This window comes from Tamandua tetradactyla, chromosome X (genome assembly GCF_023851605.1).
Source record: "Tamandua tetradactyla isolate mTamTet1 chromosome X, mTamTet1.pri, whole genome shotgun sequence".
Taxonomy (NCBI): domain Eukaryota; kingdom Metazoa; phylum Chordata; class Mammalia; order Pilosa; family Myrmecophagidae; genus Tamandua; species Tamandua tetradactyla.
Window position 1 is genome coordinate 117361319 of NC_135353.1, and position 17576 is coordinate 117378894.

The 17576-nt window shown below is 40.8% G+C and overlaps 1 protein-coding gene across 1 annotated transcript; it reads right to left on the reverse strand.

The window, feature by feature from the left end:
• Positions 1–9524: 9524 nt before the first annotated feature.
• On the reverse strand, positions 9525–16697 carry LOC143670427 (P antigen family member 3-like). Its single transcript, XM_077145213.1, has 5 exons — positions 16572–16697; positions 15583–15688; positions 15018–15126; positions 12250–12375; positions 9525–9657 (listed from the first exon to the last, which is right to left on the reverse strand). The coding sequence occupies exons 2-5, from the start codon at positions 15664–15666 to the stop codon at positions 9641–9643; spliced, it is 336 nt and encodes a 111-aa protein (XP_077001328.1). The 5' UTR covers positions 15667–15688; positions 16572–16697; the 3' UTR covers positions 9525–9640.
• Positions 16698–17576: the final 879 nt, after the last annotated feature.

The following is a 17576-nucleotide window of genomic DNA, read 5'->3' on the forward strand; positions in this document are numbered from 1 at the left end:
TTCTGGGTTTTTGGACCGGGAGAAGGGGGGTGTTCCAGGCTGAATGGCAGGGGACTAGAATACCTGCCTCCAGGAGTCTTTTGATATGGACCGCAGTGCCTTTTTTAGCCTTTAAGCTAATTGGGTATTGTTGGACTCTGATTGGGGTGGCCATGCTAGTCAGCTGGACAACAATGGGGGGCAGGTGCGCAGCTAATCCTTGTAGGTTAGTTTCTGCCCATACACCTGGTATTTTTTCTTTAAATTCCCTCAAATATGGGCCTGGGGCCACCTCTACAGTAAGTAAATTCTCTTCTGATAAGGGGCAAGTGAGGAGGATTGCTGAGGGGTTTGTGTCGAAGGAGAGCTCAGCTGAATCATTTTTGAAAGTGATGGTGGCTTGTAATTTCTGGAGAAGGTCTCTCCCCAAAAGGGGGTACAGACACTCTGGCATTACAAGAAATGAGTGGGTGACAGTTCTTTCCCCAAGGTTAGTGATCCTAGTCTTAGTCCATGGGTAGGACTTTGTTTTTCCCGTTGCTCTCTGTATGGGGACTTTTTCCTTAGATATGGGCCCTTCTGCTTGCTGGAGGAGGGAGAAGGTCGCCCCAGTATCACAAGATATTTTACAGGCTTGCCCCCGATTTCTAAGGGGACCTTGGGTTCCCGGGGTCTCCATGGAATGGAGCCCCATCCCCGTCAATTCGCCTTTTCAACTAGAATGGGGGCTCGTTTCAGTCCTTTAAGTCCTCTTTTATGGAACTCATTTTTCCAATGTCCATTCTCTTTGCAGTAGGCACATTGGTTTGCACCTAAGCCCAACCTTTTTCCCTGGTTTCCCTTTCTTTTTTCAATGGTTTCCTGTCTACCTTTTTGTTTTTCCTGTTCAACCATTGTGGATACTAAAATTTTGGCTATTTTTTTGGACTGCATGGTCCCAGGGTCATCTCTGTTATCAAACGTCTTTTGAGCAATCTCTATCAGTTCAGACAGCACTTTACCCTCAAATCCTTCTAATTTCTGTAAATTTTTTCTTATGTCTGGGGTTGACTGGATGACAAATGCTATATTTACGGCTCACCTATTTTGGGGCACCTCTGGATCTATAGGGGTGTACAAGTGGTATGCCTGCAGGAGGTGCTCAAGGAAATTGGCTGGAGATTTGTCCGGCTTTTGTATAGTTTCGCTTATCCAAGATAAGTTGGTCGGCTTCTTGGCCGCCGCTCAAATCCCCCGGAGCAGAGTCTGTCAATAACGATCGAGAGCCTCCTTACCTCTATCAGTGTTGGGGTCCCATCTGGGACAGATGGAGGGGAACACAGCCTCTAATCGGGTTGATTCAGGAGTAGGTTGACCATCAGGTCCAAGAATTAACTTTTTCGCCTCTCTCCTGGCTCGGTTTCATTTCTCGGGGTTGAAGAGGGCCTGGAGGAGCTGTTGGCAGTCATCCCAGGTGGGCTGGTGGGTAAGAAAGACAGTCTCCAAGAGGGAGATGAGCCCTTGGGGCTATTTAGAGAAAGAAGGATTCTGGTTTTTCCAATGATACAGGTCACTGGAGGAAAAGGGGATATAAACCATGAAAGGTGTGCGGTCGTCCCCCAGGGCAGGGCCCCCCTGCCTCAAGGATAAAATTGGGGCTCCGGAAGAATCCAGTGATTGTGAGCAAGAAGAAAGGTGGTAAGCAGAGCCACTTGTGGTATGGGGGGTAATGAAGGTCACCTCCCGGCTATCAGAGGGGCTGGTTGCCGCCTCTTGGCCATTTCTCCCCTCTGGTCTCAGAGGGGGCGGAGGGGCTGTTGGCGGTGGGGGAGGGTCCATCAAGAGCGGATCCTCTGGTGGTCAATACTGGGACCCCGTTAGTCTTTTCTTTTTGAGAGGTTTTTATGAAGAGGGCTGTTTTGGCTCTGGGGGGGTCTTTCTCTTTTAGACTCCAGGCAAGACCGTAACCACTTGGGTTCTTCTGTTAAAATTTCAATCCAAATGAGTATATAGGGGATTTGGTCAGGGTGGCCTGGATCACCAAAAATCTCCTTTGGACTTTATAAGCCACAGATAAGTCTGTGGTTCCCTCAGGAGGCCACCCAGAACCAAAAGTTGGCCACTCCCGTGAGCAGAATTTTCCCAAGTATAAGGCATTGATAGGGGCTCTGTAGTCTCCAGCCTTCTGCTAAAATTCCTGGAAATGTTTCAAAAAACACTGAAGGGGAGTGCAGACAGTTGAACTTGACTGACCCATGGCAATTATGTCAAGAACGACACAGTGTAACGAGACCAACGAATGAGAGGAGGGACAAAACGAACCAAGACAAACAAAGCCTTATCCCTCATTGATTCCTAACCAGAATCCTGGGCAACGTCTTGCTCCGGGACCTGACCTTGGAAGTAATGCTGCGTCCAGCCTTCCCGAGGTCCCCACTGGATCCGGTAACAGACCTGTACTCACCGGTGAGGTTTCCAGAAACAGGTGACTCCATCAGATTTTGTATAATTTCAGAGGGTCCTGTAGAACCGGCCCGGTTCCTGGTCCTTGCCTGGGGTGGAGGAACGTCTCTCTGAGGCCTTCCCCTAGGCCGGACCTCAGTTCCGGGGCTGATCCCCAGGACCTGTGGTCACCAGATGTCCCGTTAGGGATGATCTCGCTGGGGCCTCCAGATGCTGTTGGGTGCACAGAAAGAGAGACCACACTATTAAAAACTGCAGCCAATTTGGAGTTTTTATTAGCCGGCCAGGACTGTCTCAGAAACTTCCAAGAAGGAAGATTCAGAGAGCAGCCAGAGGTTTTCAAGGTGTGTTTATAAAGGCTAAAATCATGTTGCAGTTTTGCAGTTGCTAGCAAGCAAGTGTGATCATAGAAGCAAAAAAATGCCGTTAGCTGTAACCAAAACACATGCCGTTCTCTCAGTTTCCTAACATTGGTTATTGTTTAACTCTTGGGGACATTCCGCCCCAATGTTGTGGGGACTTTCCCTACTTGGGCGGGATTGATTACTCCTGACTGGGCCTGAGTAATTACTCCTGGCCCTCCACAATACTCAGTATTCATGAGAATGTGGAATAATTTGAGCCCTCATACACTGCGGGTAGAAATACAAAATGGTACAACCCACTGTGAAATAATTTTAGCACCTTGGCAATAGAATTATAAAAAATAAACTCTAGTTAAATTGCAGAAAAGGAACTTAAGGCTCAAGTAAAGCAAGGGAAAGTATATAGAGTGAATGTGAATTTAAACAGAAAACAATTGTATTAGTTTGCTAAAGCTGCTGGAATGCAATATACCAGAAATGGAATGGCTTTATAAAAGGAATTTATTTTGATACAAGTTTACAATTGTTAAGGCCCTCAAAATGTCCACATTAAGGCACCAACAAGAGGTTACCTTCACTCAGGAAAGACTGATGCCATCCAGAGCACCTCTGTCAGCTGGGCTTTGGCTTGCTTAGCATCTCACGGGAAGGCACGTCGTGACGACTGCTGGGTTCTGCCTGTGTCTAGGCATCTGCTATCTCTGTAGGCCCTCGAAGCTTCCGCAAACGCCTATGTCCCTGTCAGCTCTGAAGCAGCTATTCTCCAAGTGTCTACATCTGAGGTTTCTCCAAAGTGTTTCCCCTTTTAAAGGACTCTAGTAAATTTATCAATACCCACATCTCCATCTATCAAAAGGCCACACACACAATTGGGTGCATCACACCTCCTCGGAGATAATCTAATAAAAAGTTTCCACCCTACAGTACTGAATCAGGATTAAAATAAATGGTTGCCCCCCCCCCAACAAGATTGGATCAGGATTAAAATATAGCTTTTCTGGAGTACATAATATTTTCAAGCCAGCATAACAATATTAAGATAAAAATGACAGGCATAATGAAAATTGCACAGGGGTTCCAAGAATTGTAGGTTCAAAACTCTTCACACCATGGCCTACTAATCTGAATTTGAATAAAACACTTATCATCTTTGATCTTCCTTTTAATAGAGATAACTAAGCAGAGAGGTTTATATATTTCTTTTAACTAAAAGGCGGATAATGAACAGAGAGTTAAAGTTTCTCAATAGTGGAGCAGTATGTAGAGCACGCATCACCTGCTGTGGGAGTCATTCCCGAGAGCCTGTTCTACAGGGCTCTCTTCTGAGTTTGTGGCATCCCCTGGCTCATCCCTGCCATGGCTCTCTTCACTCTTGTTTTGTGATTCTTTCCTCATTTGATGCTGAGCTCTTTCAGAACTATTATCATGTATGAATCCTTCCTGTGCCCCCAGGGCCTCCCGACAGGTGCTCAGAGATGCATTTTTGTCTGAGTGATGAAGACACATGATACTCACTTAATCAAGTTATAGCCATGCTTATACCTGCAATTTGCTTATTGGAAATACTACATTGTAAGGAGCAGGAAATCTGTCTTCACAAACTTTGGTTCTCTTAGACGAGGGGATGGGGTTTGTGCCATTTACCTCACATTTTGCCCATGTGCTGGTCTGAAAATGTTACGTACCCCAGAAAAGCCATGTTCTTCTAATCCATTCTTGTGGGTTCAGATCTGTTGTTGGTGGGATTTTTTGATTAGGGTGTTTCCGTAGATATGTGACCCGTCTAATTCAAGGTGGGTCTTAATCCTTTCCTGAAGCCCTTTGTGAGCCCGTTCTGAGAGAAGCTAAGAAAGAAAATGCTCTGGGGAGAAGCAAGAAGACAGCAGACATCGCCATGTGCCTTCCCATGGGACAGAGGAAACCTGGATGCCAGCTGCCTTTCCTCTGACAAGGTACACTTTCGTTGGTGCCTCAATTTGGACAGTTTCATGACCTGAGAACTGTAGCTTGTAAATTAATAAATACCTTTGTAAAAGCCAATCCATTTCTGGTATATTGCATTACAGCAACTTTTGCAAACTGTGAACAGTCTAGAAGTGTCCACACTCTGGTAAGTGCTGTTTTGGCTAATTCACTGAAATCTTCTATATACAAAAATGGGGAAAATCCCTCAATAAATGCTTTATGAATGAACACAAAACTGCCAATCTGGTTGTTTTAGTTTATAAGTGTGGTCTCTCAGCCTTATAGTAGCAGAATCAAGTGTATGAACCCAGTGATGAGTGAAGGTGTGAAGTTCGGGCGAGTTCTTTCGCTCTCCTCGTTTTCCTCCTGTTTCTGGGCTACCCCATTCCCACTTTTTATTTTCCTTTTGCTGTGTGCCTTCCTTTTATTCTTCCTTTGTACTTCAACTATTTTTCTGTTTATGTGCCTGTCTTCTCCACCAGAGCGTGATATCACTCATGGCAAGTACCATGTGTCACTGGTCTTCTTTGCGGCATCCCAGATATTTCTTGAAATATGATACATGTCAATACATGTCTGTTGAATTAATGTTATGTAATGACCCTGACATGAGAAGTATCTCTTCTCTTTTGAAGTGAGTGTTATAGATTTTATATTTGTAGACACCTTACATACTCTCACTGTTCTGTGCCTGACATTGCAGAGGACCAGCTCTGCCATGGTATCTTGATTACCGTGTATGTAACCATACAGGCCATATTGGCAAGGCTTGGCCACAGTCTGACCTGAGTTTTGGCAGAATATCCTGCAGTTCCTCTGGTAGCAAGAGGAGATAAGCAGCCTCACGAGGAGCTGCCATGACTCCCTGTCTTGCTGGAGACTAACACAAGGTCATTTCTCATGCCCATCCCTAGTTTCAGTTGAGCACGTGACATTCTGCCTTCACCCACCCTAGGGTAGAGTTGTAGGTTACAGAACCGCTTCCTACCTTAAGGTACAGCTGGAAAGTGACCTGTGTCCCTCCAATTGAGGGTTTTACCGTGGGACTAACTTTTGCCGTCTCTTTAAGTCATAAACCGAATCCATTTGAGCTCATTGTCTCCTTCGTAGCTGAACCTGTGGAAACCGACCTAACAACTTCTGTGGTGATCCTTATGCCCTGCTGGCCTCTGCACTGCTCCTTAGGGACTGCTTGACCACTTGACAGACTCTTGTATTCAGTTGTGTAGTACCGCATGGCCAGAATATTGACTTCTTTTCCTTGGAATCACACAGAACAAGGAAACCTGTTTCTGCATACAATACGACTGAGGGCAGTATTGCGAAGCCCTCAGTCATTTACAAACCAGCTTTAGAATCGATGCCATGTGACACCAGCTACATTGTTATTTGTTTAATTAAATTAGTTTCTCGATGAACATTTTTTTTTTAAAATTAACTTTATATCCCTACTTGAAGTTCAAAACTAGTATCACTTGCTAGAGATGTAATTGCAAAGGTAAATGAAATGGAAATTTATTTGAAAATTTAAATGAAAAAAAGCAATTTAACTAAAGAACCAAATCCATTTGTACTTTAATGCCTACTTCATACAGCTCATTTATTCTTCATAAAAGTCATTTAATGTAAATATTATAGTTTCTATTTTAGACATTGGGAAAAGACCCACCATCACACAGCCAGTATGTGTAAGAGCCTGGCCTGAATAATGGCTTGCCATATCCTACAAGGAGACAGATTGGACCCATGTAATTTTGCCTCAGGAAGTTCCCCTAATTCTTTTCCTTTTTCCTCCACCTGGGAACTTTCAGCCAGCTCCACAGCCTAGGGACTCTTAACACATTATGTGACAAAATGGGATATCCTACAACTTAGTCTCACTTTTTGGATCAGAAGTATTTTTAAACCTCTGTAAGAGGGAGCTATAACTGCTGCTTAACCTCTGCCAGTCCCTAAGCAGGGTGGATCCTGGGTAGGGTTCTTTGTTGTAAAACGATTTGGGGGAAGGGGGGCGGTATATAAGGATGCAAATGGGGCCCAGAGATGTAACTTGTGATTGTTAATAGCAATACGGGTATTGATATATAAGGGGCATAAGGCTGGAATCAGCCAGCTGGAAGGGGTTCCGAAGGAGAACTGGTGACTACCAGGACAACAGAAGACTTTGTAGAGGAAAACAGATTTGTGGCTGCATCCTCTCCACCTCTGAAAACCTGATGAAAGAAGTTTTCGCAAGGATGTTGTGTCAGTTGTCCATGGGGTTTGTGACCTCATTTCTTTACTCTGCCTCCCCCACAAACTTACTGAAATGGGTTAATCTTCTAGTCATATTATTTATATCTCAACAAAATGTTCATAACATTTTAATAAAATATTTTTGTTTCTCTAGCAATGATTTCATCTGAGACACCATGTGAAGCCCACGTGCCCAATTTTGGGAAACACTTCAAGGAAGAATGTCAATAATATGTGTAATACTTTAAATCTTCATACAAATATCAGATTCTCATTAAAACACACCATTAGGTCTTCTGTATCCAACACTTACAGAAGCTTTATTTTGAGAAAAGAGTAAGGCCTTTGAACTAGAACTTGAAGCCCCAATCTGCTTCGTGCTTGTAAATTTTGTCAAAACTCTGACTTACCTTCTCTGTGAGTAGTAAGTTAGGTAATGCATGTTAGAATGTAGCACAGAGAAGTGGCAAACAGATCTTACACATCCAATAGGTATCTTCATTGAAGAGCTCAATGAATGGAGCTATTTTTATAATTGTACACAGCTCTAGGGTTAGTCATCCATCAGGACCATTTAGCAAAGACCAACATTGTTCTAGTTTGCTAGCTGCCGAATGCAGCACACCAGAGACGGATTGACTTTTAATAAAAGGGGATTTATTTTGTTGGTTCTTCAGAGGAAAGGCAGCTAACTTTCCACTGAGGTTCTTTCTTACGTGGAAGGCACAAGATGGTCTCTGCTGGTCTTCTCTCCAGGCCCCTGGGTTCCGACAACTTTCCCTGGGGTGACTTCTTTCTGCATCTCCAAAGGCCTGGGCTGAGCTGCTGGTGCTGAGATGAGGAATGCTGAGCTGCTTAGGCTGTGCTACATTGTGTTCTCTCATTTAAGCACCAGCCAATTAAGTCGAATGTCACTCATTGCAGCAGACACGCCTCCTAGCTGACTGCAGATGTAATTGGCAACAGATGAGGTTCACATACTGTTGGCTTAGGTCCACAGCAACAAGACTAGGTATGCTCATCTGGCCAAGTTGACAACTGAATCCAACTAACACAAGCATTCTCTATGCAAATTAACAGAGCAGTTACATTTAACTTTCTCTTACAGAAACTTGATACCAAGAAAGAAAAAGGAGCAGGTAGCTTTCTCAGTGACAGCATCATTAGAGGCATCTTCCAGGCAAGATGTTTGTCTTACAATGTTTGAAGGGATGGTGTCATGGTCAGGGACATGTGTCAACTTGGCCAAGTTGTGGTACTGTGTGGTTGGGCAAGTGCTGGCATGTCTGTTGCAATGAGGACATTTCATAGAATTAGATCATGATCACGTCAGCTGCGTCCACAGCTGATTCCATTTGTAATCAGCCAAAGGGGAGTGTCTTCTGCAATGAGTAATACTTAATCTAATCAGGGAAGCCTTTTAAGAAGGCTTTGGAAGAGACAGGCTCTATTCCTGCTTCGGCTGGCGAGCCTCTCCTGTGGAGTTCGTCCAGACCCTCCATCGGAGTCGTCGGCTTCACAGCCTGCCCTGCACAGTTTGTACTCTGCATTCCCGTGGTCACGTGAGACACTTTTATAAATTTTATATTTGCGAGTGTTCCCCATTGATTCTGTTTCTCTAGAGACCCCTAACTAATACAGATTGTAACCTGGAACTTCGCCTTCTGTTACTGCCGTTTAGGTGGGATCCAATTCTAGAGAGAGAAGCAATCAAGGACCAGCTGGTCATGGGAAAGCCTAGCTCTACATTACTCACAGCACTGTAGAGATTTCAGTTAGAGAATACAAGAAGAGGCTTTATATCCCAATTCATTTTATGAAGCTGGTGTAATCTTGATACCAAAGGCCAACAAAAAGAGTACATGAAATAAAAATGTATACATGAGGATATATATAGAAGTCCTAAAACAAATATTAGGGAAGAAGATATTCTATGATACAATTTGTTTACTCTGAGAATGCAAGATTGGTCTAAACGTAAAAACTTACTAATGTAATTTACGTTGACACATTAATGAAGTAAAAATACTATGATCATTTCAATAGTGTAGTATGAGTGTTTGATGAAATTCAACATATATTCAAGTTAAGATTCTCAGGAAACTAGGAATTGAATAGACTTCCCTTCTCTGATAAACTGGATCTGTTTTTTAAAAAAGCACAGTAAAAATGGTGTAATGTTGAAAATTTTCCATTTACAATCAGGTATAAGACAAGATGCCCAGTATCACCAGTTCTAATCAACACTGTACAGAGTGGGTCTGTCCAATTTTGTAACATGAGAAAAGCAAAAGACAAAATACTTAGAACAGCAGAAACAAAACCCTACAATTTAAAAATGATATGGTCCTGTATGTTGAACATCAAAAAGGATCTACAGAAAAACATTTGGTATTAATAAACAACTTCAGCATGATGCTGGACAGAAAGTTAGTATGGAAACATTATATCTCTATATACTAGCCTAACTAGAATACAAAAATTTCAAAAATCAATGCAATTTTCAATAGCACAAAACACCTAAAAATAAATTTTACAAAATATGTGCAAGGCTTTTGCAGAGAAAAGTGTCAATCTTTATTTTGAGATTTCCAACATTTGCATTTCTAACATAAGAACAGCAGCTTGTATGGTTTCACCTTGTCTTCTCAAATTTAAGGCTGCCCTTCACCTGTAATATAAACATAGTTGGGAACGTTACTTAGGCACACTTTATCAAGATGATACTAAAGATGTACAACGAACACTAGAGCTTTGGTTTTTATAAAATGAACAAAAATTATGATTTTAAAGGTGATCCTCTGGCTTTTACTTCCAGTTAAACCTCTGTAAAGCCTTTGGAGGTAGCCTTTCAGGTATGTTAAACATTTTTAGAAAACACATAACTCTTTCTGACGGTAAAAGAAATTGCTGAAGTTCAGAAGATGATATCAAGCATATTTATTTCAAGGTGATTTTCAGTAGAAGGCAAAAATTGGGTATACTTTTCGTAACAATCCATCTAAACAAAAACTCTACTAAAAAAGACATATTTTAAAGTATTATTTAAATGTTTTGACTTGAAATAACATTCTGGATAGAAGACTGCTAAAGTAATTATGTCAAACTTGAAACTGCTTAAATGAAGAAAATAGAAAAGCCAGGATTACATTTGTTTTGTCTTTATCGTGGAAAAGTGCAATAATGTTTCTTGGGGCTACTTTATCCCTTATATGTTTACTTTAAGTATGGTAACCATTTATCCATTTTTGTGTTTTACTTGTGAAATTATAAATTAAATTCCTTTCACACCCTCAAATGTGTTTGTATAATAAATTACATGGTCACATTAGATTTAAACTATTATTACAATAGATGACATCAAAATATGAAGGAAAAATAGTACCTTTATTCAGTCTGGCAAGAAGAAAGGAAGGAAAAAAAGGAGGCAACAAGGGAAGAAGGAAAGAAGGGAGAAAAGAGAAAATAGAAACCTGGATAAAACAATTATAAAGATATATAGATTAACTTTTGCTTCTAAAAGATAAGTGTCTTTGAGAGACAACACTGACAATTTTTCAAAGTCCCTCTATGGTATTTGTAATGTTTAGATGTTCAGTTATTAGTAGGTTATTATGTCAACTAATGTATGTTTTCTAGCATATTAGCCATTTCATCAAGATTATGAAAATGTTAGACTTCAAGAATATATTCCCTTTTAATTATATGATAGGCTCAATATCTATTAGTGTCTTGTTCATATTTATTATTGTGTATACTTGGTCTTTGTTCATTGTCTTCAAGATTACATGAACTCGTGCATCCTCTAGTCATAGATCCCTTTTAAAAAGAGAAATCTCTTTGAACTAGTTATTAGTTGGGCTATTTTCCTTTTCCTAATAAGTCATACCTATCTGTTATTAAGTACCCCTTTCCTTTACTCTTATTTTATTCAGTAGCTCTATGTTTTCTTATTTTCTCTTATACTGGATACTCAAAAAAGTATCTTTTTCTTTTTTAAAGTAACCTACGTATGATCTTGAGATGAGTACATTTTAATGATGGTCAGGATATTCCTGAAAGTAGCCTGAACAGTATTTTTTTAATCTAAATATTGTAATGGAATGGTTCAGGAATGGTGTGAAAACTTTAGAAGGCTAATTGAAGGCAATTTCTTTCCTAAACTTCACGTGCTTCCTTTACATTCAGAATCTGTGTAATTAATGATCTGGAATTTGGAAAACACCTATGTAAAACAAACTTAGGTTGATGACTCAGGAAGTACTACCGTTATAATCACTGAACTTCAAATGCTATCAATTAATATCTCAAGGCAGAAACTTAAAATAAGCACCTTTTAGTATTTTTAAAGCTGTCCCCATTTTTGCTAGAAATAGTTACTCTATATGACTGTGGGGACAGGGGACATCTTTAGAAATTGTATCTCATGCTCACGTTGCGCATCAATGACTCCCATGAACTGTTCCTACTTAGTAAGCCACAGAAACGGTAAATTACACCTCTCTTGTTATTTTATTATTCAGTTATTCAACCTTCACTTAAGGAAGAAATCAATACGCAATTATTCTTTAAGAGCTAGAAGAATTAAGAAATTGACAGAATCTAAGAATACATATTCAAGCCTCCATACAGAAAACCACTATCAAGCAGGGTGTAAGTTCATTTTATTAGTAGCAATGAAACCCAATTCAGATGCTGTAATTTGATCCAAGCTAGGGTTTGATGGTTTATGATAAACAAATCATGCAAAGCAGATTATATCTGTAGCATATTCAACAGAACCAGAAAATGATTTTAATGTATCTGTTTTGAACTCAGTATTTCTATAAGAGCAAATATATGTTTAGAAGTTAAGGGATTTGCCCACAGTCACACAAATTATGTTAGAGCTGTGACCAGAACCTTCTTCAGTGCTTCAGCATATATCATACAGACTGATGTTTATTGATGACAACTGTATCATGTAATTGTTAAAAACAGACTTTTATAAAAGTATCTGAAAATTACTAGCTGTGGTTAAGCACTTATACTTAAAAGTAAGAAAATGCTTTCATAGTTTATAATCCCATATAGGTTTGACCCACTTTATTTCCATATCGGATAGTCTGTAAGTCAGGCATTTGGGGTCTGAACTACCTTTCAAAGAATCCTTACATTTGTACTCTGTTATTAAAGCAGCAGTAATATTTCCTCTATATTATTCGTGATATAATATTGTGGAAAACAGAGACCAACTCATTTGCACTCTTAATGGATACCATACCTGGTTCCGGCATTTTAACAGGTTCCAGATATGTTACAATATCTCCCTCGATGTCTGGACCGTCTCCACCTTCACCCCAAGTCTCTGGTTGAGTCAGTTCCTGGAGTTCATCTTCCAGGTCACACTCTTAAAAAACAAGGTTGTCAATTTAAACAGCAAAACATGAAACACAAATATTTGTTCAGTCCCTCAGTGCTATGAAATACAAGCCCACGGGCTAGTGTGGTAAGAGATGCGATTCATTAAAATCCCAAAAACATTTTAGGAGTCTGTTGCTTAAAAAAAGGGAGAGCAAGATGTTTCAAATTTTACTCTTCTCCTGTCTCAAGACTGCCCCCAGACAACTCAGATGCCCCTTTTGTATTTATCAAATTCAAACAGTGGTTTATTTGAATCTCTTACTAGAATGTGAGCTAAAGGCAGAAATAACCTCTTATTATTATTTATACCCCTAGATCTTAGCATATTACATGGCATGAGCAAGCACCAGTAAGTGTTGAGTGATAAAAAGTCTTTATAAAAATACATTTAAAAAGCCACATTGATCAAGCTTTCACAAAACAAGGACCATCTGATTTTGAAAAAACATCAGTGTCAGGCAAGAAAATAAAACACTGAAGGTCCAGAGTAGAGGAGACTAAATAGACATGTTATCTAAAGGCATCTATCTATCTTTGTAAAGATATATGTCTATTCATGTATGAAGACAATAACTGGGACAACTGGGTATATTTGAAAACAAACTTTAAATTAAATGGTTTCACTTTCTCATTCTAATTTTCCTGAATTTGATAATTATATAGTGGTTAATCAAAGAAATATTTTTTCCTTGTTTTTAGGGTACAAACACACCTAAGGTAAAGGGTCATAATATCTAAAACTTAATCTAAATGATTCAGTATTAAAAATAATAAATACAATATTGATAAATTTGTATATAAACATATATGATACATATTTTTATCTGTCTATCTCTCTGAACGCACACTCTCATGCAGGCCCAGGTACAGCAAGGCAGGAGGGGGGAAGAGAAAGGAAGGCCGACAGGGGATATGAAACCAACTGGTAAAAAAGCGATTAACAAATGATGAATCTAGGTTAAACAGTACATGAGAGTTAATGGTACTATTGTTGTAACTTTTCAGTAAAGTTCAGTTTTTTCAAAACAAAAGTAAATGTAAAAAAACATGTAAGTTAGATTGTGGTTCAGGAAGACAAGTGTTATTTTCACAATCATTAAAAGTAGGAATGGAATTCATATATTTATTTTCCTGTATTATGAAACATTCACTCTAAATAATCTAAAGGTAAACCACAATACATCCACATTTTCTTTTTTTATAATTTATCCTACTGTGTTAAGAACAGTGAGAAATCAGCCAATAAGAAATCTGGAATTTACACCAGGGATAGGATTTTAATTAGCTTTAAAGTGTAATTTTCTATAAAAGTAGCTGAATAGATTTGCTGACCTATGACAAATCTTATAGTGACGACCTATCTTCTACTGGGGTAACCAGAAACTTATTTGATTAAAATTTATGTGTAACTTACCATCAATGAATCTCACATTGAATGAAATACCAAAGTAACAACGGAATTTTTCTTCTTCTTTGCGTGGGCAGGAACCGGGAAACCAACCCGGGTCTCTGGCATGGTAGGCAAGTACTCTGCCTGGGAGCCAACGTGGCCCGCCCCAAAAGACTTTTTGTGAGTAAAAGCAAAATTGCTATCTGATAGTGAGAAGAAAAGTGGGGGTGGAAATAAATCAATGGGCACTGCTGCAGTGAAATCTTCTAAACCCGTTAATACCGAATCACTAAAGTAATCCATAACCTGAGCTATGAAAATGTTTTGTTTAAAAACACCAGGACTGGAAAGAACTTTCTGTTTCATGATAATTCTATGTTAATTTTCCCATTTCTCTAACCATAAAGGGATGTAAGCATTTTTAAGAAGCCACTTAAAAAAGTCATACTAAACCTGCTACCTATATGCTAGTATCCCGGATTATCAAGCTTTTAACCAAATTCACCATCTAAAAATTATCAATCAAAGGAAATGGTGGTTACCATTAATTGAGTTCATTTCTGGAGCCTCTAACATGTTACACTGAATCAGACTTATTCCTGTGCCACTACTGAGCTACATTACTGCACAGACATTTGAGTATTAAGCATTTTAAGAAAATTATTCATTTTTTCTTACAGTCACATGTAGCAAGAAGAGCTCAAAGACTGGAATGAAATACAAATTCTGTCTCCAGTGCTCTTTGTGAAGACAGAATCCCTGAGCCTCAGTCTTCTCATTTATAAAATGGGGTTGACATGCCTATGCAACCAGGCTTTACTAAAGGTTTTATAATATGTTGATTTGACACCCTACATATATTAGTATGAGTAAGAGTTGCTTAAGCTTTGGATACAATAACTAATAGGGCCATACACATTCAAGGATGCCAAATCTGACTAGGGGAATGATATACCATTTTATGACTAAAATTAAACACAGCTTCCTTGGATTTGCTAATATAGAGGTCTGGCAAGTTTTCAGGAACATGAACCAGGTCTGGAACAAAAGGAGAAATTCATTACCGCAAGTAACTTCACGAAACTGCAAACTATACTTTCTTCACATTCACAGCCCATTTCCAGGCAATGTTAGAGATCCCTACCCAATGATTTCTTGCCCCTTACTGGTATGTTATAATGCATGATGTACACACACACCCCTCCCCCGATAGGCATTCTTCTTCCCCCTCACATCACCTTGGGATGCATCGACTCTTTCATCTTCTACTTCCTGACCAGGAGGAATATCCTGGCTTTGGGCTGGTGGCTCATCATGCTCAGGTTGTTCATCATCGGGTTGATCGGCCTAGGGGGTGTGTGTACAAATAACAAGTTTCGTCATTAATACATATCCATAATATGCACACATATAACACATGTATATATTCAACCAACATATGTATTCAATCACAAATAAGTCTCAAGACATTTTTCCAACATGATTCCATATATTCATTCTTAAAAAGTGACTCTCTCCACAGAGAGGCTATGTCAAGCATTTGGAAGCTATTTTAATATACGCTGGGATGGACGTGTGCATCTGTTTTTAATAAGCATGACCAGGAAGTCATAGGACGTCTTTATGGGGAGCATACAGCATCACCATCCAGACAATAAGATGGAACCATCTTGCATCATGTTTCTATCATGAGCTTCAATAACCACCTGTTCTCAGCATGAAAGACCTTTATACGAGTATGTTTATTTAACACCATCCTCCCCCAAATAAAGGTTTTGCTAGTAGAAATGTTAAAACACTCACAACTTCAACTTCAGTTGGCTGCTCAAATTCTTGACCATCCCACTTTTCTTCAGATTGGGGGATGGATACGGATTGTCCACTCATCTTTCCAACTCTAAGTAGCAAACTGTGATTTGGAAAACACACTTCAGGGGATAGGTCTGTATCTTTTAAAACCCCCAAACATTTCCCAGTGTCATGATAAGCACGCATACTTTGCGGTCACACCAAATACGGCACGTGTCCCTGTCGTGACCAAGCCGGCAGAGCAATCACCCTAAAGCACATGGTAATAGGCACAGGCCTTTGCACGAGAGAAATCCATTGGTTTCAGAAATGGATTTCCCATGATGAAGACATTTAGTAAAATACCACCCGAGAATAGAAACTTAAGTGTAATATTACCAATTCTGGCATATGCCCAATGACTAGGCTCTTCCCCCCTTTGTCACTCTTCTATCCCCTCAGGAGTCATTTGGATCGGAACACACGGCCGCACGTCCTCGCTTACATATGGACTCGGGCTGTCTCCGCGCTACGCTGGCAGCACTGGGCAGCCGAGATGAACCGCGGCCGTTTCCTCACGAGGCAGCACGGCCTGCACAGTCCACACCTCAGGGACGGGACGCGGTGCCGACTCACGGCCTTCCCGCTCTTTCTCGACTGCCGCCCCCGCCCCCTCCTCAGGGACCCAGTGTGGACGCCAGAAGCTCGCCCCTGCGGCAGTTGCAGGTGCCTCGCGGCTCAGAAAACTCAAACAGCGTCCCCAAGATCCGCCCCGCTTCCACTAACCCCCTCCAGCCTGCGGCCCTCATCCCAGGCTCCGGGCCCCACCACGACGCCAACGGTCATGGCGGCCGCGCCACTCGCGAGGAGACACACGACGACCGTCGACGACCTTCCTCCTCCGAGGCCAAATGATCGCGCCGCCGGGACCCGCCCCAACCCCGCTGGCTGCCCCTCGCTCTCGTTCCCGCTTCAACTCGTGGAGGACCGCCGTGGACACCTACCCGCTAACTCTCAAGCCGGGAGAAGAAAGCAGGACGGTAGCTATCCTAGCTCCGACCACACCGCTCTGCGCTGGGATAACGGGCCAAGCTCGGCAAAGAGCATGCGCACTGAGCCCGCGCGCGTCACTGGGCGATCGTTTCCCGCCACTGCGGATCCGGATGTGGCGTCTCCTGAGGCCTGACAGGGACTGGCCGGGCTTGTCTCTTGTCACCGCACAACCCAGCTGCTGGTGGCGGGAACGTTGGGGTCGGAGGAGAAGATGCCTCTCAGAAAGCCCTGACCTGCTGGGACAGAAATTTTTTAAAAATATTTTTATTGACAAACAACACACAACACAAACTTTCTTAACGTACCAACGTTCCATACATGGTGTACAATCAATGGCTCCCAATATCACACAGTAGTATATTCATCACCATGATAATTTTTGAGAACATTTGCACCACTCCAGAAAAATAAATAAAAAGAGGAAAAAATGCTTACCTATCATATGTCGTTACTCCTCCCTCTCATTGACTGCTAGTATTTCCATCTACCCAATATATTTTAACCTTTAGAAGTATAAATTTTTAACTAAATGAATCATTTTGTTAAAAGATGATTCATCTCTGGTGTGTTGCATCCTGGCAGCTTTAGCAAACTTAAATACCACCAAACTTTTTCATCGCAGTTCCACCATTTATAGTCCCATTAACAGTGTCGGAAGCTTCATAGTTCTCCACATCTTCATTAACACTTGTAAATTTGCATTAAAAAAAATAGCCACCTAGTGGATGCTGGAGTGGTATGTCATTGATTTGCTTTTCCCTGAAAGCTAATGATGCTGAGCATCTTTTCACATCCATATTGGCCATTTGTGTACCATCTATGGAAAGATGTCTGTTCAAGTCCTTTGCCCATGTTTTAATTATCTAGTTTTTCTTTTGATTGTTGAGTTGTAGGAGTTCTTTATATATCTTGGACATTAAATTCTTATTAGACATACGATTTCAAATGCTTCTTTC

Coding starts and splice junctions, on each gene's coding strand:
- LOC143670427 (XM_077145213.1), bottom strand. CDS start 15,666: ATGAGTGGACAATCCGTATCCATCCCCCAATCTGAAGAAAAGTGGGAT. Junction 15,127..15,582: donor AGCCAACTGAAGTTGAAGTT/GTGAGTGTTTTA, acceptor CACACCCCCTAG/GCCGATCAACCCGATGATGA. Junction 12,376..15,017: donor AAGAGTCGATGCATCCCAAG/GTGATGTGAGGG, acceptor TTGTTTTTTAAG/AGTGTGACCTGGAAGATGAA.